This window comes from Chrysemys picta, chromosome 14 (genome assembly GCF_011386835.1).
Source record: "Chrysemys picta bellii isolate R12L10 chromosome 14, ASM1138683v2, whole genome shotgun sequence".
NCBI lineage: Eukaryota > Metazoa > Chordata > Testudines > Emydidae > Chrysemys > Chrysemys picta.
Window position 1 is genome coordinate 1,457,055 of NC_088804.1, and position 25,746 is coordinate 1,482,800.

The 25,746-nt window shown below is 44.8% G+C and overlaps 1 protein-coding gene across 3 annotated transcripts in view; it reads left to right on the forward strand.

The window, feature by feature from the left end:
* Positions 1 to 25,746, forward strand: part of GLG1 (golgi glycoprotein 1) — a 169,329-nt gene that overhangs the window by 106,290 nt on the left and 37,293 nt on the right. For all 3 annotated transcript variants that reach the window (XM_042856480.2, XM_005279468.5, XM_042856481.2), the window contains 4 exons: positions 9,584 to 9,787; positions 10,629 to 10,700; positions 14,071 to 14,254; positions 16,625 to 16,839. In XM_042856480.2, coding sequence (XP_042712414.1) covers positions 9,584 to 9,787; positions 10,629 to 10,700; positions 14,071 to 14,254; positions 16,625 to 16,839 — 675 coding nt within the window. The remainder of the gene's footprint in view (positions 1 to 9,583; positions 9,788 to 10,628; positions 10,701 to 14,070; positions 14,255 to 16,624; positions 16,840 to 25,746) is intronic.

Here is a 25,746-nt window from a genome sequence, read left to right on the forward strand (position 1 = left end):
GAAGGGACCTCAGGAGGTCATCTAGTCCAACCCCCTGCTCAAAGCAGGACCAATTCCCAACTAAATCATCCCAGCCAGGGCTTTGTCAAGCCGGACCGTAAAAACCTCTAAGGAGGGAAACTCCACCACCTCCCTAAGTAACGCATTCCAGTGCTTCACCACCCTCCTAATGAAATAGTGTTTCCTAATATCCAACCTAGATCTCCCTCACTGCAACTTGAGACCATTGCTCCTTGTTCTGTCATCTGCCACCACTGAGAACAGCCGAGCTCCATCCTCTTTGGAACCCCCACTCAGGTAGTTGAAAGCAGCTATCAAATCCCCCCCTCATTCTTCTCTTCTGGAGACTAAACAATCCCAGTTCCCTCAGCCTCTCCTCATAAGTCATGTGCTCCAGACCCCTAATCATTTTTGTTGCCCTCCGCTCGACTCTTTCCAATTTTTCCACATCCTTCTTGTAGTGTGGGGCCCAAAACTGGACACAGTACTCCAGATGAGGCCTCACTAATGTCGAATAAAGGGGAACGATCACATTCCTCGATCTGCTGGCAATGCCCCTACTTATACAGCCCAAAATGCCGTTAGTCTTCTTGGCAACAAGAGCACACTGTTGCCTCATATCCAGCTTCTCTTCCACTGTGACCCCTAGGTCCTTTTCTGCAGAACTGCTACCTAGCCATTCAGTCCCTAGTCTGTAGCAGTGCATGGGATTCTTCCGTCCTAAGTGCAGGACTCTGCACTTGTCCTTGTTGAACCTCATCAGGTTTTTTTTGGCTCAATCCTCTAATTTGTCTAGGTCCCTCTGTATCCGATCCCTACCCTCTAGTGTATCTACCACGCCTCCCAGTTTAGTGTCATCTGCAAACTTGCTGAGAGTGCAGTCCACACCATCCTCCAGATCATTAATAAAGATATTAAACAAAACCGGCCCCAGGACTGACCCTTGGGGCAATCGACTTGAAACCGGCTGCCAACTAGACATGGAGCCATTGATCACTACCCGTTGAGCCCGACGATCTAGCCAGCTTTCTATCCACCTTACAGTCCATTCATCCAGCCCATACTTCTTTAACTTGGCGGCAAGAATACTGTGGGAGACCGTATCAAAAGCTTTGCTAAAGTCAAGGAATAACACATCCACTGCTTTCCCCTCATCCACAGAGCCAGTTATCTCATCATAGAAGGCAATTAGGTTAGTCAGGCACGACTTCCCCTTCGTGAATCCATGCTGACTGTTCCTGATCACTTTCCTCTCCTCTACGTGTTTTATAATTGATTCCTTAAGGACCTGCTCCATGATTTTTTCAGGGACTGAGGTGAGGCTGACTGGCCTGTAGTTCCCCGGATCCTCCTCCTTCCCTTTTTTAAAGGTGGGCACTACATTAGCCTTTTTCCAGTCATCCGGGACCTCCCCCGATCGCCATGAGTTTTCAAAGATAATGGCCAATGGCTCTGCAATCTCATCCGCCAACTCCTTTAGCACCCTCGGATGCAGCGCATCCGGCCCCATGGGCTTGTGCACGTCCAGTTTTTCTAAATAGTCCCAAACCACTTCTTTCTCCACAGAGGGCTGGTCACCTTCTCCCCATACTGTGCTGCCCAGTGCAGCAGTCTGGGAGCTGACCTTGTTCGTGAAGACAGGCAAAAAAAATCATTGAATACATTATTTTTTCCATATCCTCTGTCACTAGGTTGCCTCCCTCATTCAGTAAGGGGCCCACATTTTCCTTGACTTTCTTCTTGTTGCTAACATACCTGAAGAAACCCTTCTTGTTACTCTTAACATCTCTTGCTAGCTGCAGCTCCAAGTGTGATTTGGCCTTCCTGATTTCACTCCTGCACGCCTGAGTAATATTTTTATACTCCTCCCTGGTCATTTGTCCAATCTTCCACTTCTTGTAAGCTTCTTTTTTGTGTTTAAGATCAGCAAGGATTTCACTGTTTAGCCAAGCTGGTCGCCTGCCATATTTACTATTGTTTCTACACATCGGGATGGTTTGTTCCTGCAACCGCAATAAGGATTCTTTAAAACACAGCCAGCTCTCCTGGACCCCTTTGCCCTTCATGTTACTCTCCCAGGGGATCCTGCCCATCTGTTCCCTGAGGGAGTCAGTCTGCTTTTCTGAAGTCCAGCTGCTGCTCTCCTTTCTTCCTTGTGTCAGGATCCTGAACTCGACCATCTCATGGTCACTGCCACCCAGGTTCCCATCCACTTTTGCTTCCCCTACTAATTCTTCCCTGTTTGTGAGCAGCAGGTCAAGAAAAGCTCTGCCCCTAGTTGGTTCCTCCAGCACTTGCACCAGGAAATTGTCCCCTACACTTTCCAAAAACTTCCTGGATTGTCTGTGCACCGCCGTATTGCTCTCCCAGCAGATATCAGGGTGATTAAAGTCTCCCATGAGAACCAGGGCCTGCGATCTAGCAACTTCTGCTAGTTGCCAGAAGAAAGCCTCGTCCACCTCATACCCCTGGTCTGGTGGTCTATAGCAGACTCCGACCACGACATCACCCTTGTTGCTCACATGTCTCAAATTTATCCAGAGAGACTCAGGTTTTTCTGCAGTTTCATACTGGAGCTCGAGCAGTCATACTCCTTTCTTACATACAACGCAGCTCCCCCACCTGTTCTGCCCTGCCTGTCCCTCCTGAACAGTTTATATCCATCCATGACAGTACTCCAGTCATGTGAGTTATCCCACCAAGTCTCTGTTATTCCAATCGCATCATAGTTCCCTGACTGTGCCAGGACTTCCAGTTCTCCCTGCTTGTTTCCCAGGCTTCTTGTATTTGTGTATAGGCACTTAAGATAACTCATCCATCGTCCCTCTTTCTCAGCATGAAACAGGAGTCCTCCCCTCTTGCACTCTCCTGCTTGTGCTTCCTCCCAGGATCCCATTTCCCCACTTACCTTAGGGCTTTGGTCACAATGTATAGTATTCAGCATTAGAAAATCTTGTAGTCTTTTCTTTCTGGTATATTAAGCTATTTTCACTGTCAGATTGAAGCAGTTAACTTGGATTTCTATATAAATTAAGATACTCTTCTCTCTGGTATGGATTTAATGACTTAGTCAGCAACCATATTCTATAGTCAGCATTTTAAAGAAATTGGTAGCTAAAGTTAAGCTCCTGAATTGCATATTTAGACACTGAAAGAAGTAGTTTGATTTTCAAAAGTTCCAAGCTTCTTGCAGCTCCTATTGATTTTCATGTGAAGTCAGAGCAGCAGGGAGCTTGGCACTTAAGAAAATCAGGCTTCTTTCAGTGCCTGAATGTGCAATTCAGAGGAGCATATCTTTAGAACCAGTTTTTAAAAAGCTTGGTCTATATTTTTTCCTCAAATAGCAGCTCAGTCTTATGCACTTATGAGTAGGTGACACAGTTAACTATTTTGCTAATTTAGTTACAAACTTAAATGGCATATGTCTGTCTGCAAACTTCCACTGTTCTTTTGTACTGGATATATGGTAAATTTAAAAGCAGTTTAATATGTATTTTAAATGACTGGAATACAGAGTAATGCGGAGTATGAAAGATATATACACACCTCTACCCTGATATAACGTGACCCGATATAACACGAATTTGGCTATAACGCGGTAAAGCAGTGCTCCGCGGGGCGGGGCTGCGCATTCTTGTGGATCAAAGCAAGTTCGATATTACGTGGTTTCACCTATAACGCAGTAAGATTTTTTGGCTCCCGAGGACGGCGTTATATCGAGGTAAAGATGTATTTATCCAAGGTTTTAGAACATTTGTGAACTAGTATGTGATCATGTATTCGTGATATTATTTTATTACATAGATGTATTCATGATATTACAGTAACTCCTCACTTAAAGTCGTCCCGGTTAACGTTGTTTCGTTGCTGATCAATTAGGGAACATGCTTGTTTAAAGTTGTGCAATTCTCCCTTCTAACATCGTTTGGAAGCTGCCTGCTTTGTCCATTGCTTGCAGGAAGAGCAGCCTATTGCAGCTAGCTGGTGGGGGCTTGTAACCAGGGTGGACCAGCAGCCCCCCATCAGCTCCCTGCTCCCCTAAGTTCCCTGTGCTGCAGCCACCCAGCAGGCTATCATTTGCTGGCAGTTCAGCTGTCCCTCCCCCCACTGCCATGTGCTGCCCAGGCCCTCTGCCTTGGAAATGCTCCCAGAGACTCCTGCTTCCTGTGCGGGGGGAGGGGTATAATGTCAGGGTGTCTCCCTCCCCCCTGTCCCTGCACCCCGCTTACCCCTTCTCCATATAAAGCAGGGAGGGGACAGGGATGGAGAGAGACATAGAGAGCTTGGGGCAGCAGCTGCTGTCTCAACTTACTGATCCACTTAAAAAGACAATGCACTTAAGAGTGGGTCAGCTTCCTTAAAGGGGCAGTGTGCATCTTTCTCTCTCTCGCTTTCCCACACACAAGGTGTGTGTCTGTCTCTGTCCGCTATGCTGTCTCCCCTTCCTCGTGTTCACTCTGCCTTGTGTGAGAGGCTACATTAACAACAATGTATTAACCCCTGAGGGCTCAGCCGAGTGCTAGTTCATCATTTATCAGCAAGGCATTCCCTGGGAAATATCCCACCCTCTTCCACCCTCTAACTTCACCACCTCAACCAAGCTTCACAATCATCATAGCTGTGAACAATATTAAATTGGTTGTTTAAAACTTATACTGTGTGAATATCTATATAATATATCGTTTTTTGTCTGGTGAAAAAAATTTCCCTGGAACCTAACCATTTACATTAATTCTTATGGGGAAACTGGATTTGCTTAACATCATTTTGCTTAAAGTCGCATTTTTCAGGAACATAACTACAACGTTAAGCGAGGAGTTACTGTATTTTATTATTTTAGTTAACTCTTTTAGTAGGTTGTGTACATACAAATAAAATAGCTTCCATCTCGTTCATGTACCTAATGTGCACTGAAGTCTTTATATGAAGTTTTAATTAATGAAAATCCCATGGTATGAGGAAAACTTGAATAAAGTGCTCTACAGTTCTTCTGCCTTAGGGCTAGAAACCATACCCTTCCTAGGTAGGAAAAGTTTTCATTGTCTCATGCCCCAACTAGGAGGGTGCCCAGGTTGAAAGCCTGCGGATGAATGAGAGAATCTTTGAAGCAGAGCTTGCAGCTTGGAAGGCAGGCTGGAGCAGGGAGTTGTCAGATGTGTTTAAGCCACATTTTATGAAGTTTGTAATATTAAATGACTTGATTGCAATGGCTATATGTGCATCATCATGGGGATTTGAGGGAGAAGGTTTGTGTCTAACATGATTATGGATAAATAAGTAGTGTGGGGTAATATTCTGGCATGATGCCAATTTTTTACCTAATATACTTTTGGCCATTTAAAAAAAAAAGGTTGATAGTTCTGGGATTGGTGGTGATTTAAGTAACTCGTGGCTTTTGAATGCTGCTTGTGTTCCTAGTGTGCCAGTACCAACAAGACAGGTATCAGAGGTTTCCTGAGCCGGGAGAAATGTTGGAACAGGAGGGAACGATTATTGAAAGAATTATGTGGCTTTAAATAGTAATGTTGCTGTTTGAAAGATTCCTGTTTTGTTCCAACCCCTGCTGCTGTCTGCTCATGGCTGTTATGGTAACACTTGCTTGACCTATAGAGAGGGACTGAAGGCAATAAGGGCTCACTGTGAATACCTGTTAGTACAGTACACACGAACACATTGATTTATCCAAGCGGTCAGATAGGGCACTACTGGACAATTTCCTTTAGAGCAGGTGGTTATCACACCAAAGCAGCATACATTGAAGGAAAGGGGCTGATAGTTGAAAGTCCACTGCTCATAGAACTCTTCTCAGCCAGCTGTCTTGGTCAGAGCTCCACCAGAGATGGATTTTAAAGGCTCAGACTTTCTGAAGGCTCCTTGGGTACCTTTTTGTTTTAATTTTCTAAGCATGCGCAGCTGTGTGGCTGTGAAAAACTGACTGATAAACATACTACTGCTTACTTCAGGGATGCTGGGCAGAAGTGACTCATCTTGTGCCATCCTTTGGACACCAGTGAGCTTCCTCAGGTTGCTTGCTATTGTTACTCACGATCCTCTTGATCCATAGTTACTGTTGAGCCCACTTGGCAGTGGATGTTAGCCTGGAGTTGCTTATCTTATGAGACAGTGCAGTGCTGGATGCTTTGACTTTTTTTCATTGGTGGAATTAGCACTGAGAATCCTAGATTGCTAAATGCTCCTTTGTGAGTGCTTAACATCACTAATTACACTGCTCTACAGCCAAAATGCTTCTGAAATAAATGTAGTCAAACTTTACTAATTCTGGGTCACTGAGAATGAAAATGATGCTTAAAATTGTTGATTGGCTCTAGTTTTCAAGATATGCTGTTGGGTCAGTATATACGACCCTTGACTTGGGAATGGCGGAGGATAAGTGAGTTATAAAGGGAAGGGATCTCAGTTTAAACCAGAAATGACTAAAATACATCTTTGACTGGATCTATGAATAAATCTATGACTGGGTTTGGACAGTACTTGCTTTTTAGGCAAAACAATGAATGATGCAATCTGAAGCTGGTATTGCGTCGTACGTGATATGAATTGCATCATGTTATTCCTAGAAGTCATGGATGATGAAATCATAACGGAGCTTACATCACTCTGCTGAACAAATTGCCCTATATCAGCTCTAGAAATCATACAGTGTCGTGCTCTCTTATTTGTCAGTGTTTGATTTTGCAAAGGGACACATTTCTGTTTAGCCAAAGTGAGCAGAGATGCCTCGTACTTGTGTGAACAGTGCAGATAACTTCTGCTATGTTTGTGGTGAAGTGACTTTTGCATCACAAAAGCGCAGTATAACCACTATGGTTAAGAAAGCCTATCACCTTTATTTTGGCTGCAAAATTGGAGATCAGGACAAGAGGTGGGCCCCACACATATGCTGCAACAGTTGTGCAACAAATCTTCACCAGTGGTTGATCAGGAAAAGGAAATCTATGCCTTTTGCAGTGCCAATGATTTGGAGAGAGCCAACAGATCATACCAGCAATTGTTACTTCTGCATGGTGCCTCCAGCTTGGAAAGGTGTGTCAAAGAAGAAAAAGTGGACTGTGCATTATCCAAACATTCCATCAGCTATACGCCCAGTATCCCACAGAGAAGGACTGCCGGTTCCTGATGCACCAGAATCATTCTCACTTGAGTCAGACGAGGAAGAGGAGGAGGATGAAACTTCTGGTCCTGAACCATCAATGTCACAGGACCCACATTTTCTCCCATCCTCCTCCTCTGAACGACACCTCATAACACAAGGTGAATTGAATGACCTTGTCAGGGATTTGGAACTACCCAAGAGTAAGGCTGAGCTGTTGGGCTCCAGACTACAGCAGTGGAATCTCCTGGCAGGTGATGTTAGGGTTTCCATGTTCCGTGACCGTCAAAAGGATCTTGTCCCATTCTTCTTCATGGAAGGTGATCTTGTAGCCTGCAACATCGATGGTGTGATGGCAGCCCTCAACATCGTTCACGATCCAGATGAGTGGAGACTGTTCGTTGATTTATCGAAGACGAGTCTTAAAGCTGTTTTACTGCATAATGGCAATGTTTTACCATCAATTCCAGTTGGTCATGCAGTCCATATGAAGGAAACCTATGACAACATGAAACAACTTTTGAGGTGCATAAACTATGACCAACATCAGTGGCAGCTTTGTGGCGCTTTTTAAGGTTGTTGCTCTCTTGCTTGGTCTGCAGACTGGATACACAAAGTACTGCTGTTTTCTCTGCAAATGGGATAGTCGTGCAAGAGATTCCCACTACATCAAGAAAGATTGGCCACTCCGACAGTCATTGGAGCCTGGAAGGAAAAGTGTTCAGAAACCACCACTTATTGAATCAAGGAAGATTTTGTTACCACCCTTACACATCAAGCTGGGTCTGATGAAGAACTTTGTCAAGGCTATTGGCAAAACACAAGCAGCTTTCAAGTACCTCCGTGGAAAATTTCCAAGGTTAAGTGAAGCTAAGATAAAGGAAGGTGTCTTTGTTGGTCCTCAGATTCGTGAACTTCTTCGAGATGATGCATTTGACCATGCACTGCGTGGCAAGGAAAAGACAGCATGGAAAGCCTTCCAGTTAGTGGCAATAAAGTTTCTCGGAAACAACAAGGCAGACAACTACAGGTTGTTGGTGGAAAACCTCCTCAAGGCATACAAAAGCCTTGGTTGCAACATGTCACTAAAGATACATTTTTTTGCACTCTCATCTAGATTTTTTTCCACCGAACTGCGGAGCAGTGAGCGATGAGCACGGCGAGCAATTTCACCAGGACATTGCAACAATGGAGAAACGCTATCAGGGCAAATGGAGCCCATCGATGCTTGCAGACTATTGCTGGACAGTGACAAGAGATGCTCCATTTAATGAATACAAGAGACAAGCCAAGAAGCACCGAGTAGACACTGAATAGGACTAAACTATGTACATAATAGTTTTTTGCCTTTTGTTTCATAATAAATTTTATTTATATAACCCTTTTGCTGATTTTTAAAGTGTTACATAAACAGGACAGGTGAAATATCATGTAAAGCAACCATAAACACATGAAAAGACCTAGGTTTACAATTTATGATTAAAACTCTACTATCTACACAATATACATAGACATAAAATGTAAAAACTTAAATATCTTAGAAACAGTAGCCAATCAGTTGTTTTTATTGTCATATTTGAATTCAGCACATCAAAATACATAATAAATAGCACATTTTATCTCTGAAGCAGACGACTTCTCAAAAATTGTAGACCAGTGTTATCAGTGACCAGAGTGAAGGCTACATTGACAGCAGCTTTCTAATTCCTTCCCTCCCCAAATATGTTCCTTTAATGTGACATTGCTACTTGCTGTTGCCATGGTGATAAGAAGGCTGTCAGATTGATGATAACTTGACCATTTTGGTAAACTGCTCTAAGCAGTGTACCTAAATGGTGATAATCTCATTAAATCACATTAAAGCAAACCCAGAAGCATTGAAGGAGGCTACACTGCTGTGAACCATCAGCACGATGGCAGTCTGTTATGATACGGTATATGGATCATGCCGTGCAAGGCTGTTGTATTACAAAGAGAGGAGGGGGACAGTGAATACAAAGCAGATCGTGTTGCAGTTTAATTTTGTTTGGCCACTCCTGGCTTCCAGCCTGATGGTGGGGTACTTCTCTCTCCTCTCAATCTGAATTTGGGAGCCAACTATTTCCAGGCTTTGTAAATTGTTGCTCCTACCAACTGTATGAATGTCCATGTACTGGAACAAAATGCATGTCTGCATAACTTTCAAGTCTGTATATAAATTGAGTGTCACTTAATTCTGGTCGTAGGTATGTATAAAGGGTGGGCATTCTTAGCCACTTGCTAAGCCTAGTATGTGGCATGTGTAAGTCAGCAATACGGGCTGCTTGGGGTGCAGAATATGGATTTTAACATATTGGATAAATTAAATTGGTAATCAGGTATTTTCCGCATTCCCGTATGTTAGGAAATATTTGTTCTTGTCTTCTGTTCTTGTAAATAATGGATCACAAATCCTCTTGGTAAAGGTCTTGATGCAATCTTTTTGTTATGTAGGATGCTCACTCACAAGGAGAGGTGGTGGCCTGCCTGGAGAAAGGGCTGGTAAAGGAGGCAGAGGAGAGTGATCCCAGAATTCAGGTTTCTGATGAGTGTAAGAAAGCAATTCTTCGTGTGGCTGAACTCTCCTCAGATGACTTCCACTTGGACCGACACCTGTACTTCGCATGCCGTGATGACCGGGAACGCTTCTGTGAAAATGTGAGTAGTTGGAAGTATTAACCTGGTCTTATCCCACAAATTAATGCATGAAAAGAGCCAGAGAGGAACCAGAGCAAGATCCCATGACAGCCGAAGTGATTCTGGGAACTACCTGTTAGTCAGCCTTCATACGTCCATCTTCTGTGGTGAAACCTGTGCAAGAGATCAACTGTATTAGGCAGCCTTTGGTTACTACTCTGTTCCACTGCCAATAGCATATGACCTCTGTTAAGCATCTCATTTTGGTCAGTCCTTTGAGTGGCTGGCTGGTAACAAGTTCTCAGTTTTTATTTTTATCTCTGTGGTTTGAGTAGCAGATTTTCTTGCTATTCTAAGCTTTTAGTTAAGCACCTTTGGCACCAGGAACTCCTATGAGGTCTTATGAAAAGTACATTTTGATCTCACTGGGTGGTTTTAGAGTGGACAGGAGAGGAGAATCTCTGCTCTACTACCATTCTTGTCATAATGTTGAATTAACGGCAGCTGAAACATAGGCTCTGCTAATGGAGCAGTGGCATTGAGTGATGCAGCAGGAAAGCAGACCTATTGCTTTGTTCAGGTTCTCTTGCATTAATAGAAAAGGTATTTTCTCAGCAAAAAGATGGCAGGGGCCAGAGTAAGGAAACTCAGCTGAAATATTTTCCTTTACAAAAAAAAACCTTCAGTTCTGTGCTATGTTTAACAAATGTTAGAGAGTTAGTCCCATAATGCACATGAACACGACTTTATTAGTTTAAAAGTAGGCCTTTGGTACAATAGCACAATTCTATTGAATTTTGGTTAGCAAGAGGGTAAGCTGTAAACTATCCTAAATGACCAGTGCTGCTGTTCTGTTTCACAGACTCAGGCTGGGGAAGGCCGGGTTTACAAGTGCCTTTTTAACCACAAGTTTGAAGAATCTATGAGTGAAAAGGTAAGTATCTATTTCAGCTGGGAAAATCCTTTACCCAGCAGTCATTGATCATCCATTCAGCTAACTGACCCTCTGTCTTATTCATCCCTATCCCCAGTATTACTACATTTACAGTAACCCACTATTATTAAGCTGGCCAGACAGATATGGGTCCATGAATAACTTCAAACAGATGCCTTTAAATTGGGACATTCATGCTTCCAGGTATATGCTGATGGTATGGATTGGTTACTTTTGTTAAGCTTTGGGAGTGCTACGTTTGATAGATAAAGCACTAAGGATATACAACTGTAGTCCATCTACCAAGCCAGGGAAAGCAAAGGCCAGGAAATGCAGGGATCTGGACTAGTAAAGATTTCTCTCCTGTTCTTTGGGTGACTATTCCTATTTTAAACATTGAATGGTGGTGTTGCTGTTTATCCCTGAAGTCCTAGATAAATGGTGTTGCTTTCATGTGTAGACTAAAACAGATTGTTTTGATGTATCTCTCGATATAGGCATTGCATATTAAACCTATCGCTTTGTCACCAGGTTACTCATCAAGGGCTGTTTTTAACAAATTTGTGGAAATGATGCTGTGACGGGTTGGATCACAGAAACCCCCTTGGGAACTGCCAACTGATGTGCAAGACTACTTCTGCCCCTGCTTTCCCTGCCCTCTCAGTTTAAGACTTCAGTGCCCTGCCTGGTTTGAGCCAGACCCGCTAGCCTGCTGCAGACCCAGACGCAGGTCTGAACCACGTCCCCTAACAGCTGTAGGCTTAATTGAAAGCAGATTAAGAAGTGTTCCTGTCTTTAAGACTCAGATGCCCAACTCCCAATGGGGTCCAAACCCCAAATAAATCCATTTTACCTTGTATAAAGCTTATACAGGGTAAACTCGTAAATTATTCACCCTCTATTACACTGATAGAGAGATATGCACAGCTGTTTGCCCCCCCCCCCCCCCCCAGGTATTAATACATACTCTGGGTTAATTAATAAGTAAAAAGTGATTTTATTAAATACAGAAAGTAGGATTTAAGTGGTTCCAAGTGGTGACAGACAAAACAAAGTGTATTACCAAGCAAAATAAGATTAAGACGCAAGTCTAAGCCTAGTACAGTAATAAAACTGAATACAGATAAAATCTCACCCTCGGAGATGTTCCAATAAGTCTCTTTCACAGACTGAATGCCTTCCTAGTCTGGGCACAATCCTTTCCCCTGGTACAACCCTTGTTTCAGCTCAGGTGGTAGCTAGGGTATTTCTCATGATGGCCAGTCACCTTTGTTCTGTTCCACCCACTTACATATCTTTGGCACAAGATGGGAATCTTTTGTCTCTCTGGGTCGCCCCCCCCCCCCCCCCCCCAGCCCCCTAAGTGGAAAATGAAAAGCACCAGGTTAAAGAAGGATTCCAGTTCAGGTGACACGATCACATGTCACTGTAAGACTTCATTACCCACTTGCCAGCACATAGGTATACAGGAAGACTTACAAGTAAAACTCAGCCGTCTGCAGTCAATTGTCCTGGTTAATGGGAGCCATCAAGATTCCAAACCAGCATTAATGGCCCACACCTTGCATAACTACAATAGGCTCTCAGAGTTATATTTCATATTTCTAGTTTCAGATACAAGAGTGATACATTTATACAAATAGGATGACGACACTCAGTAGATTATAAGCTTTGTAAAGATACCTTACAAGAGATCTTTTGCATGAAACATATTCCAGTTACATTATATTCACACTCATCAGCATATTTCCATAAAATCATATAGAGTGTAACATCACAGATGCATTGTCTGTGGTAACTGCGGTTTTCCTATTAAACTCTATAGAGAAATTTAGAATTGTAACAAATTGACTTAATCTCACAGATGTGCCAGATTGGAGTCCAAAACCTTTTCTGTCTGTACCTATATTTTCACTTTGTTTAATGGCACATGAACATAAATGCAAGCAATACAGGAGTAATTCAGTCTGGATACTGTGCAGTATGCTGCCATCGAGTAACATCCTTGGGACGCTCAATCCAGAATAGTGTAGAAAAGGAGCGTCATGAGGGGTGAATGTGGGTTGTGGGCGAAGGGAGGAGAAAGGATCTTTATCATCCATACTAGAGGTTCTTTCTTATCGCTTTAGTGGCATACATGTTTGAGAGAGAGGAACCCCTTCAACTCCCAAAACAGCATCATAATGATTGGGGTTAAAGAGAATTTAAGTATCTGTTGTCTGAAGGGATGGAGATGAGAGGTATCTGGACAGACCTGCTTTGGGGCTTGCTGGAGTGAATGAGCCTGTGATGAGATACTTGGAGGCAATGTACCATTGCATTTTCTTCAGATGTTTTAACTGTCTAACAGTTCAGTTAAAATGAGTCGAAATCAAAACTGTAGGAGTAGCCCCTGCTTTTAAGAATGGCTCCAGCTAAGTGTCATTTCTCACGAGAATTTTAGACTCCAAGTGGCTGCCATTTTTTCCTAAGTATGAGAAATAGAGAAGCATTTTCATACCCTCCCGGCATGTGCAAATATCCAAAGCAGCAGTGAACTTTTACAAGCTTCAGAGCTGACAGCCTGCACTCTCGCAGCCCAGGGTACTGGTTCTAAGAGTACCTGGTGTGTTTATTGAGTGGGAACAGACTGTGATGGCCTGGAGCTTGCCCCTGTGTGCTCCCTTTTGGTCAGCTGTGGTGCTGCAATGGAGACCTGCCTCACTTCTCTTCACCTGGCTTATAACCAAATGCAGACAGACTCTTTTTAATCAAAGAGCACCCCTTTTCCAAAGGTCTCATTTATTAACTAGAGCCATAAATATAAGCAGGAGACTCTTCTTTCTTGAGTCTCGGTCTTTGGAAACCTTCTGGGTTCCTCCTTTCATGGCTTCCTTAAGCAGGAATCCCCAGCTTCCCTCTCTAGAGCTGGGTTCTGTTAGTCAGATTTTCTTGTCCTTCCTAAGCAGGAGCCCTTAGTTCTCTTCTCTGGAGCTGAGGTGTGTTTTCACCAGCTCTGAGGCCTTTGCCAGTCTCTGCCTTAAGCTGGCTGTTGTTCCTTAATCAGGCTTCAGCCTTTCCCTGCTGGTGTCTCTGGGTGTCTGTCTGCTGAGAGAGAGGAGGCAGCTTGTCCCCAATTGGGTGGAGGAGAGGGGAGTCTCGCATGGCTCCTGGCCCCAGGCCTTTAGAGGAAATCCTGTCATTCTATCTCTAAACACCATTCATTCCTGGGACTACTTCCTCTCTCCACATCCCCCTTAGGTCCTTATGTTGGACCTTTCAACCCCTTAAAGGGCCATGCTATGTTAGAGTGGGCTGACCATTAGGCCCCATGACAGTATATATTTGTATTGATTGACAGCTCAGCTGTTCTAACGCTTATCTTCCTCAGTGTCGTGATGCACTGACAACCCGTCAAAAGCTGATTGCTCAGGACTATAAAGTCAGTTATTCATTGGCAAAATCCTGTAAAAGTGACCTGAAGAAGTACCGCTGTAACGTGGAGAACCTTCCCCGGTCCCGGGAAGCCAGGCTTTCCTACCTGCTGATGTGTCTAGAGTCTGCAGTGCACAGAGGTGAGAGGGGTTAGAGTTGGGTAACGTGATTTGCTTGCTTATTTGGAAACTTAACTACAATAGATTCCACTTAATAGCAATCCCAAAATTAACAGCTTTTGCCTACTAGGAACATTTTGCCAAGGGTCGATCCCATCCCATTGACTATAATGTTAATGGGATTCAGATGGTGGCGACAGGCATGTTGCTTACTAAGAACCTTTTTTGGAAGAAAGGCCCTGGCCACAGGCAGGTTTGCCTGGCTGCAGCCAGGGAAAACCTGACTCAGTGCTTCCTTCCCTGGCTATAGACCCATAAACCTGCCTTCCACTTATTGGCAATTTTCAGATAATGGCAACTTCTATTGCTGGATCCCAAGAGGTTGCTCATTAAGCAGAATCTGCTATTTTCAAGCTCCAGCTCGTCAAATTAAAATGGAACTGCCTACTGATACTTCCATCAGTGGGGTTTCCCCTCATGCAACAGTACTTGATATAAGACTTGCATATGCCTAAGCTGTTAGAGATTTGGTGGATTGTTTTGTAGTTAAGGTTTGAAATAAAATCTGGCCTGTGACTCTTAATATGTTTGTGGAAGACCATTGCTTATTTTAATTCTTGCATCATGTCAGTGATCTCAGTGTGAAGATTATCAAATGGAGGATAGTTTCCAAAGTATGTTCAAGTGATTCCTATTATATACTTTAAAATCCTTGACAATAAGATGGCTAAGTCTACTTAAATTGTTACTGTGGAACTGAAACCTGAAGCAGCTGTACTAAATCCTTCCCTCTACAGCTAATCTAAGTGGTTTTCCTCTGTTATATAATAAACATGAAATATACGTTACTTAGTATATGATATAAACCTCTACCTTAATTTATGATCAGCTCACAACATGAAAGCCAAAGCTATTCACTTACTCTTCTGTCTTTGTAGGTAGTCCTTCTTCCTCAGCTAAGTTTTTTAATTAAATTAATTTTCTTACTGTACACACGTATGTATGTGTATATCAGCAGAGCATACTGCATCCTAATGATACACAATGCTAATTAATGTTCTTCTTTAAATGTAGAAAGCAAAGATAATGAATGCTGAGGCTGCGCTGGAACCCAGAACTGTCCCACAGGCATTGCAGAACATATGGGCCTATCAGAGGGTCTCAAAAAGCAGGACCATGTTATATAAACTTGGCAAAGCTGCTATAAAACTGTGTACAAATGGCACACAATGTTACACATTCTTAACTTATGTCTTGGAGACGTTTGTACCACTCTGCAGTAGTGTTCTGTTTTGTGGCTCCTGTAGTAGGACTGCATGCTGTAACGCCTCTGGTGCAGTGAGGGCCAAAGTGCCGTAGCAGCCTTGCTCAAAGTCTTTGCATTTATGGCCTGGGATGAGTAATTACATTTGGATTGTGTAAAAAAGTATTACTTAGTACCTACTGTAGCATTTTCTTTATAGGACAGGTATGGACTGATTGCTTCCCTGAATTCCTCAACCCTGCAGGCAGTTGCTGTGGTGTGTTTAATTTCCTCTTTGCTGATGGAACGTTATGCAATACCTAGCCCAGGGGTGCACACATTCTAGCTCAGAAGGAACATTGCTTCACATACCCAGCCATATAGTTTAAGCATGTCTTGGGAATTAGCAAAAGTTGGAGTTGAGAGATTTCCAGTTTCAGTTTTTGGAGTCAAACTGCATAAGGGAATTCCAGGAAGGTTTCTAATTAGCATATCTTAAACTTTTCATAGCTGAATTTCTGTATAACTATTGTCCACTTGCTAGAAATCCAGCATGTCATTTCTGTAATGTGCCTGAACTTCATGGCCCTCTGAGTACGAGACTCTGCTGTCTCCCATGAAACCTTTCTCCCCCTAAATGGCACTGTTAACTCATCATCTGGCCAGAATAATCTTTTCCAGTTACGTAAAAGGCCCTTAATTTACTGAAAGTGGCTTCCATCTCTGCAGTGAAACTGATCGCTTGAATGTGCTAAGAATAGATGATAACCTTGTAGTTCAAGGCTAGAAATCCATTAAGGGCTTCTGGTTATGGTACAAAAGCTGCTCTTGAACAGTACAGGCTCAAACTGGAATGTCCCTGTAAGTTTTTTCAGAATATAATAGAATATTCTATTTAAAAAACTTCCTGGTCCCAGCAGTCATATTACTATTGATTTGAAGTATGAACAGTGACTGTTAGTGTTTGTTCACTAGTTTATCGGGTGATGTTTAGTAATTATCTATATTGCCTCAGTAGTTTACAGAATGCCAATATTGTCTCCACTCCTTCAGTGTGTGAAATGTTCAATTACAATACGCTTCCTCGCACCACAGAAAGACCCCACTAAGCATTAACACTAAATCATATCTGCCTTCACTTGGCCTAGGTCGGCAGGTGAGCAGTGAGTGTCAGGGTGAAATGTTGGATTACCGGCGCATGCTAATGGAAGACTTCTCGCTGAGCCCGGAAATCATTCTGAGCTGTCGAGGGGAGATTGAACACCACTGCTCAGGGCTGCATCGGAAAGGGCGTACTTTGCATTGCCTGATGAAAGTTGTACGTGGGGAGAAGGGAAACGTTGGACTGAACTGCCAGCAGGCGGTAAGGAGAGGCTTATGTCACTTCAATTCCATGTTGTGTGCTCTGTAGAACAACTGCTCTTACTCCAATTTCTTATGTTGCTGTGAGGATTCTAATGGATGCAGTCTAGCTGGTGGTAGCTATACATCCTGGTAGCATGAATCTTGACTTAGTATCCAGCAGCAGTTGAATAATTTTGCTTTAAAAATCCAATTGCAATGTTGCGTTTCTTTAACTCCACTTTAAAAATTCCAACTGCATATTTGAACTCCTGATACTGTAGTTCTTTAAAATCATGTGGCCCATGGAAGGAGCTGAAGACCCTGAGAGGGAGGTCAGCATTTGTGGGACTCTTGATACCACCCCGGAAGGGGATTGAACTGTAATGAGTGACTCATCTGGGGCAATAGGCGAAGGCTCCAGGGAGGAAGCCCTGGGGGCACTGCTCCAAACCAGAGCAGGGACAGTTTGAGAGAGAGCCCAGAAGGGGCTGAAAGACTGTTTGAATCAGGGTGGTGCGATAAGCCCTGCTGGACTGGTTGAGGACTGAGCCCAGAGATAGGGCTACGGACAGAGACTTTATTGAGGGCACTGTGGCAAGCCCTGTTGAACTACCCTGGAAGGGGTCTGTTTTGTTTGTGCACATATGGACTGTGTGTGACTTAGCCGGAGGGCTGAGTCACTGAAAACCCACCTGAGAAGTTTAACTGCCAGCAGGGGTCACCGTAAGCAATGCAATGCAGAGGGATGGAGGTGCAGACACACCCAGCTGACGGGCTCTTGCATAAGGGGAGTGACCCTGCCACAGGAAGGATGTCTTGTCTCCTCCTTATTTGAGGAGATAAAGACAGTCCAGTTCGTCTTGAAAATCTTCCACTAGGAGGTGTCATGCTACCAGACAGATGTGGTTTAAAGGGATGGCTTCAAGTTAGCAAGGTCTGGATCCTGGTTCTAGTCTAGTTCTGTTCATTCTTGGATTCTAATCTGGTGTTAAGGCTGTCCCTGGCTATGACTTAGGTCACTGTTTCTGCCAACCATTTCCTTGCAAAAGGAACCATGACATTTGTCCAGCCTCCGAAACAGTTTTTAAAGGTCTTATAAATTTTTGCTTTCCTGTGTGGGCATTGTCGGATCCTAGTGCTTCACGCTGTTACTAATCAAATTTATGGAAGGGCCTCTTGAGCCCAAGCGTTCTTGTGTTCTGCACGATCTCTCATTGAAGACCTGGTCTCTGTGGCCATTGCATCAGCCAGGAAGGTCTTGCATTTGCAGATACAGATAATCTACCCATATATCATATACCACTTCTTCTTTGTGGCAATTGGGCCTCACCCCAAATTTCTGATAAGTGGGTTTGACATTTCAGTGTCAGTCACCATCTGTACCTCTCCAAAAGTGTCTGAGTATACTCTGTGGATGATTACCTGTTGTTAAGCTTGGCAGAATTCTATTTTATTTATTTATTTTCTAATTTTGTAAGTTCATCCAACCAGGAGGATAGAAGCTTTACTGGCATGTGGCAGCAGTGTACCCTTACCTGAAATCCACAGGGCTATGGAGTTTTGGTTCCACCTTCTCAGATTACTGTCATCAGTGCTACATCAAGGACAGATGCTGGTTTTGGGAGGGCAGTACCTCTGTCACTGTTTAACAGGGCTACAGACCCCACCTCCTCATGGAGTGAACTGCTAGCTACTCTGTAAAGCAGGCATGGGCAAACTATGTCCCGTGGGCCACATCTGGCCCGCCAGCCATTTTAATCCAGCCCTCAAGCTCCCGCTGGGGAGCAGGGTCTGGGGCTTGCCCCGCTCCGGCGCTCCAGCCCGGGAGCAGGGTCAGGGGCTGCTCCGCGCAGCTCCCAGAAGCAGCGGCATGTCCCCCCTCCAGCTCCAACAAGTAGAGGCAGCCGGGGACTCCGCTCTGCATGCTGCCCCCACAGCTGCAGGGGTGGTGCCTGCGGACGGGGCAGCGTGAAGCGGAGCCGCCTGGCCACACCTCTGCATAGGAGCTGGAGGGGGACATGCTGCTGCTGCTTCTGGGAGCCGCTTGAGGTAAGCGCCGCACGGAGCCTGCACCCCTGCCCATCCAGCCACGCCCCAATCCCCTGCCCCAGCCCTGAACCCCCTCCTGCACTCCGAACCCTTCAATCCCAGCCCAGAGCACCCTCCTACACCCCAAACCCCTCTGCCTCATTTCTGGCCCCACCCCGGAGCTCGCACCCCCAGCCAGAGCCCTCGCTCCCTCCCACAACCCAACCCCAATTTTGTGAGCATTTATGACCTGCCATACAATTTCCATACCCAGATGTGGCCCTCAGGCCTAAGTTTTCCCACCCCTGCTGTAGAGGCAATGTCATGAAAGAGAGGGGTTACTTGCAGTGCCCCCCTTATGCTTCAGAGCCACAAACAAAGCTCCCGGGGGCAGAAAGGAATACAGGCACAGCTAGAGTGGGGAAGATATCTAAAAGTTTCTTCATTAGAGTGGAGGTTGTAGATCTCGAGAGACATGTGTATATGCCCTCTTAACAGCTAGCTATGTCCTGGAAAGGGTCTGTGGCCAAATGGATGAGTATGTGACCCGTACAGCGTCACTCTGTGGAGTCAGTACAGTCAGAACAGGAGCTGTTGTTGACACATGATTTCTCTTACTCTCCTCACCTTTTCTGGCCTAACTTTTCTTTGGTCCCCTCTTCTCTTATTAACCCCATGAGCATGTCATCCCTTCCAGCAACAATTATGGGCTTAGCAGTCATTCTGCTCTCAAATTCTGATGAAGCTAATTGTGAGTTAATCAGCTCCTAATTTAGCTATGACATAGAATAAAAGTTGAACAGAACCAAGGGACTATAAAGTGCTGCTGAAGAGCAGATGGACACAAGGGCTAGTCAGGGGTGGGGTGGTGGAGAGTTTTAGGAATGCTTTTTCTTGTTCACCAACTCTCACCAAATCATTCCCTCACTCTCTTTCCTTCTGCCATGGCAGTTGGCTGGGCTGCTTTAAAGTTTTGCACTTGGTTAAAAATCTAAATTGGGGCCCTTGGAACAGCTCCCAAAACAGCATTTTAAGTAACAGTGAAACTTTAAAGCAGTGTAGCCCCTTCTGAAGTGCTGCTGGGAAGTCTCACCACTGTGGAGTGCAGGCAAACAAACTTCAATGGAAACAGCGTATCTCTTGCCCAGCCTGGTCAGCATGCTTTAAAGTCACTGGGCAGATTAAACCATTGCTTTCATTAGCGAAGGACGATTGGAGAGTGTTGACAGTCCTATTATAATGACCTGTGGGTAGAGGAATTGAAGAATTTCACAGACATACCAGTGTAAACTTTTTCAAAAGAACTGATTATTAACTGCCCTTGTTTTGTGTAATAGAATACTATAACTGAAATATTAACTTTTTTCAGATGACTTACAGAAATTGCTGCTGCACAAAGTTTCACGGTGTCCCCTTTGTGCAGATCTTTCAGACACCACCATGTAGAGCAGAGCTTTAAAAATAGAGAGAGAAAGCAATAATCACAAACAGGCAAAAGGGACTCAGGAGCAGATATAGTACCCACTGCTGCTTTTAATTCAGGTTTTTAAAAATGCCTAGATTTCAAATTGACAATATCCTTATAATTTAACTGCCAGGAAATGCCTGGCTCAGAAGTCATTGCTATTATAAATCATGCCACCTGAATAAATGAAGAAAATATAATTATGGTTCTGGTTTTATCTGTGCTTTTGACAATGCCTTCCTAGTAGTTAAAGGCCTGTACGTTAACGTGTGGGAGAACTGACTTCATTCTCAGTGCTCTGATAAGTTTATAATAGAGCTCAACTGCTAAAGGGAAGACAACAAACCTGCTCCTTCATGAGCACATGTGACTCATCATAAATGGGAGGTTCCCGGTGTCCTTTCAGCAGCTTTAAGCCACTGCCCTACAGCTTTGCTCTTGAAAACAACCATACAGAGTGAATTGTGACCTTTGCAATCCAGAGTGAGCAAAGTGAATTTGATTCCGATTATGACGTGTAACTAGGGTTACCATATTTCAACAAGCAAAAAAGAGGACGGGAGGAGCCCCGCCCTAGCCCCGCCCCTGCCCCTCCCACTTCCCGCCCCCCCCAGAACCCCCAACCCTCCCCCCGTTCCTTGTCCCCTGACTGCCCCCTCCTGGGACCCCTGCCCCTAACTGCCCCCCAGGACTCCACTCCCTATCTAAGCCTCCTTGCCTCTTGTCCCCTGACTGCCCCAACCCTTATCCACACCCCCACCCCCAGACAGACCCCTGGGACTCCCACGCCCCATCCAACCACTCCCCACCCCCTGACAGCCCCCCCCAGAACTCCCAACCCATCTAAACCCCTCTGCTCCCTGTCCCCTGACTGCTGCGATCCCTCTCCCCACTTCTACCCCCTGACAGCTCCCCCCCAGAACTCCCAGCCCCTTACCCCCCTGCTCCTTGTCCCCTGACTGCCCCCTCCTGGGACCCCTGCTCCTAACTGCCCTCCAGAACCCCACCCCCTACCTAAGACTCCCTGTTCCTTGTCCCCTAACTGCCCCCTCCTAAGACTCCCCCCAACTGCCCCCCAGGACCCTACCCCCTACCTGTACCCTGACTGCCCAAAACTTTTTCCACTCCCCCCCCAAAAGCCCCCCCCCCGTTTCTTGACTGCCCCCTCCAGAACCTCCCTGGCCCTGGGTGGGAGGAGGAAGCTGCTCCGGAGTCCAGCCCGGGACTTTCCTGCAGCCCTTCCAGCTCTGCTCTGCCGGGGGAGGGGGGAAATCCCGGACATTTTGAGTTATTTACAAATTCCCCCCGGACGCTATTTTTAGCACGAAAAGGAGGACATGTCCGGGTAAATCCGGACGAATGGTAACACTACGTGTAACAGGAACATATGGATCATCTTAAAACTTGGAAGTACCATCTTCTAAGGAGGGCATGTGGACTGTTGAATATCACAACAAGTGAAAAGCTAGAGGGAAACCAGACCTAAACAGACAGCAGTGTGGTAATTCAAGACATCTCTTCTGCTCCATCTCATCCAATAAGTGTTGAATTTGGCTTCTTCCACTTGCTAACAGCCAGAGTTCGCATCCTGCACACAGAGACATAAGGAAGAATATCTTGTCTGTATGATGATTTGATACAGTCTGACCCAAACAACTTATTTAATCTTTACTTGTGAGTATGTTGGAGTTGGAGTGATGAAAAAATGAAACATCTTGATTTAGAAAACTAGTTTATGATCCTTTTAATATGAAAACTAGTAGTTGAAAACCTGTGCTGTTGCATGGGTGTAATTCGTTAAGTCGTGTAAAAAAAGCCAAAACAGGCTGAGAACTTAAAAATTGGATGGTAACAGACCATGAACCTAATGACGATCCAACCTGGTGATGAGCTGTGGCTTCATGTAAATGAGTGAGGGTCGGCGAATCTGTGTGGTGAGCTGGGAGAGTTGCGTTGATTTATATGTGGATTGTGTTGTACTGGGAGATGTGTGGATTTGTGCAGATGATGAATGAGGGGCTGTGCTGAGGTGAGAGGCTGGGTGTGTTTGGGGTTATTGTGGATGCTGGGTGTCTTTGAAGAACTGTAGAGAGACAAGGTGGGTGAGGTAATATCTTTTATTGGACCAACTTCAGTTGGTGAGAGAGAGATGCTTTCAAGCCCCACAGAGCAGTTGAGCCAAGTAATCCACCATCTATGTAGTCTCCCTCATACAGCCAATTAAATGGTTGTATGCAAATTAGTTGTAGAGTAAGGGTGGTAATTGGCTAGGTTACCGCTGATATTACAGTGGTCTAGGACTCTTGGCGTAGCGTAGATACATGCCTCGCTGTTGCACGTGTGTAATTCATAAAGCTGAAAATGGCTGAGAACTTAAAATTGGATAACAGACCCTATCCCAGTGGTGATAGAACCTGGTGATATTCTGAATAAAAAGAGCTTTCAGCCATGCTCATAGCTGTTTCCATCACTTCACGCCAATTCAACAGATATTCTAGACTTCAGAGTAACAATCCTGGAATTTTATATAGATAACTGGCCTGAAGCCTTCTTAATGCCTTACATATGCCGTGTCATTGCAGGGGAGGAGAGGAGGAAGGGCATGGGAATTCCTCTACTACAGTGGTTTTTAATCTGTGGTCCAAGGATCCCTGGGGGTCTGCAGACTGTCTAAGATTTCCAAAGGGGTCTGTCTGCAGGTTGAAATCCACTGCTCTAATATCTTTGTGACCCAATGTCAGGTTGATGCTGTCTGAGGCCAAGGAGTAAAGAGGACTCTGGTATTAGTGCCACACCCTGATCTTTTGGAGGAGCTGCTGTTCAGTAATTTAAAGCATTTCTCTGTGTCCCCATTGCGGTGTGTTATGAATGGGATTTGCAGCCCATAGGGCAGTGGGCTTTTATATCTGATCCTTGCCAGACTGGGTGGTAATGGGTAGTATTTTTAGTATCATCTTTGACAAAATCCAAGGAAATTTGAAGTGAGTTAGCTTATCCAGAGAGACTTTGTATTTAATATGGCTTATTGTGCCTGCCAGGCAGGGTATTTTTATTTTTTGAGTTGCCTACCTCCTTAGAAGCTGCAATCAGGATAATTAACTTCCAGCCAAGAACAGGTTATTGGAAATCTTGTGTGTTCCCTCAAGGTAGTATAGTATGTGGCCTCCTTTCATGATTTTGAACTTCCTGTTGGATATATAATACAAGCTTTTTATTTTCGTTGGTTCTTTTGGTGTATGTTCTCCAATTGCTCCGTGATGTCAGTGCTTTGGTGCCTCTGTAAATGCACCTAAAGATGCTCAGGTGAAAAACTTGAGGTGGAAGATAAAAACCTTAGTTAATACTCTTAATCCAACTGCTGTAGGGATCTACACAGCCACAGAAACTTGAAATGGGCAGGGGACATTTGTATCAATTTAGGTGGTTAGGAGCCAAAACACAGTTGCCTTATGAGTGAGAATTCGAGTTTTCATGTTTCAGTTTAAATGGTTTCTCAGGAGAAAATTCAGCTTGCCTGAAGGGTGAAAATACAGTAAATATCTGCCTTCCTCCTGGCCATCCAGTTGCTGGCTACCATTTCAGTGAGAAGTGAAATGGAGCAAAAGGTCTAGGGGCATCCAAGTGATGTATACAAAATTGCTTCCCAGTAAATGCAGGAAATGAGATGTTTGCCCAAATTTCCTCTTATGCTCTTCAGTATAGAGGTCTGCTCAGGCCTAATTTTTAAGCTTGATCCAAGCCAGAAAGGGTCATGTAATTTTCCAGTCTTTCCCTCACAAACCTGAGTCAGCATCATCGGCGCAGCAGCAGCTGCATGTGTCCCATTCCTTCCAGCTGCTGCCCCCATTGCACTGCATGCATGCCATGGAGCAAAAGGCACTGTGACTCGTTGGCACGCTTTCGATCCCAGGGACAGGAGGAAGAAACCAGACCCTAAGAGGGTCAGGTTGTGTTCCCACCTGACTTGAACCAAATGCTTGTCAGGTCCTGTCATGGTCCGGTTACAGGGTTCTACCTCAGTAAATACATCTTAAACTAAATCTCCTATGCAGTAGCATAACAAAGGGCCCTCTGGAGAGGAACTGTGTTGTAGAGCTGATGATGGAGTCCATATCTCCTGATTCAGGACTGTGCTTTAGCCACTAGACCATGTTTTGTCCCCATCTTGTGGCCAGGCTAGTCTGGTCAGAAGTTCAGAATTGATTGTTTCTCCCACTGTCATTAAATAGATTCATAGAATATCAGGGTTGGAAGGGACCTCAGGAGGTCATCTAGTCCAACCCCCTGCTCAAAGCAGGACCAATTCCCAACTAAATCATCCCAGCCAGGGCTTTGTCAAGCCGGACCTTAAAAACCTCTAAGGAAGGAGATTCCACCACCTTCCTAGGTAACCCATTCCAGTGCTTCACCACCCTCCTAGTGAAATTTTTTTCCCTAATATCCAACCTAAACCTCCCCCACTGTAACTTGAGACCATTACTCCTTGTTCTGTCATCTGGTACCTCTGAAAACAGTCTAGAGCCATCCTCTTTGGAACCCCCTTTCAGGTACTTGAAAGCAGCTATCAAATCCCCCCCCATTTTTCTCTTCTGCAGACTAAATAATCCCAGTTCCCTCAGCCTCTCCTCATAAGTCATGTGCTCCATCCCCCTAATAATTTTTGTTGCCCTCCTCTGGACGCTTTCCAATTTTTCCACATCCTTCTTGTAGTGTGGGGCCCAAAACTGGACACAGTACTCCAGATGAGACTTCACCAATGTCGAATAGAGGGGAATGATCACGTTCCTCGATCTGCTGGCAATGCCCCTACTTATACAGCCCCAAATGCCGTTAGCCTTCTTGGCAACAAGGGCACACTGTTGACTCATATCCAGCTTCTCGTCCACTGTAACCCCTAGGTCCTTTTCTGCAGAACTGCTTCCAAGCCATTCGGTCCCTAGTCTGTAACAGTGAATGGGATTCTTCCGTCCTAAGTGCAGAACTCTGCACTTGTCCTTGTTGAACCTCATCAGGTTTCCTTTGGCCCAGTCCTCTAATTTATCTAGGTCCCTCTGTATCCTGTCCCTCTCCAACGTATTTACCACTCCTCCCAGTTTAGTGCCATCTGCAAACTTGCTGAGAGTGCAATCCACGCCATCCTCCAGATAATTAATGAAGATATTGAACAAAACCGGCCCCAGGACCGACCCTTGGGGCACTCCGCTTGAAACCGGACGCCAACTAGACATGGAGCCATTGATCACTAGCTGTTGAGCCCGACGATCTAGCCAGCTTTCTATCCACCTTATAGTCCATTCATCCAGCCCATACTTCTTTAACTTGCTGACAAGAATACTGTGGGAGACCGTATCAAAAGCTTTGCTAAAATCAAGGAATAACACATCCACTGCTTTCCCCTTGACCACAGACCCAGTTATCTCCTCATAGAAGGCA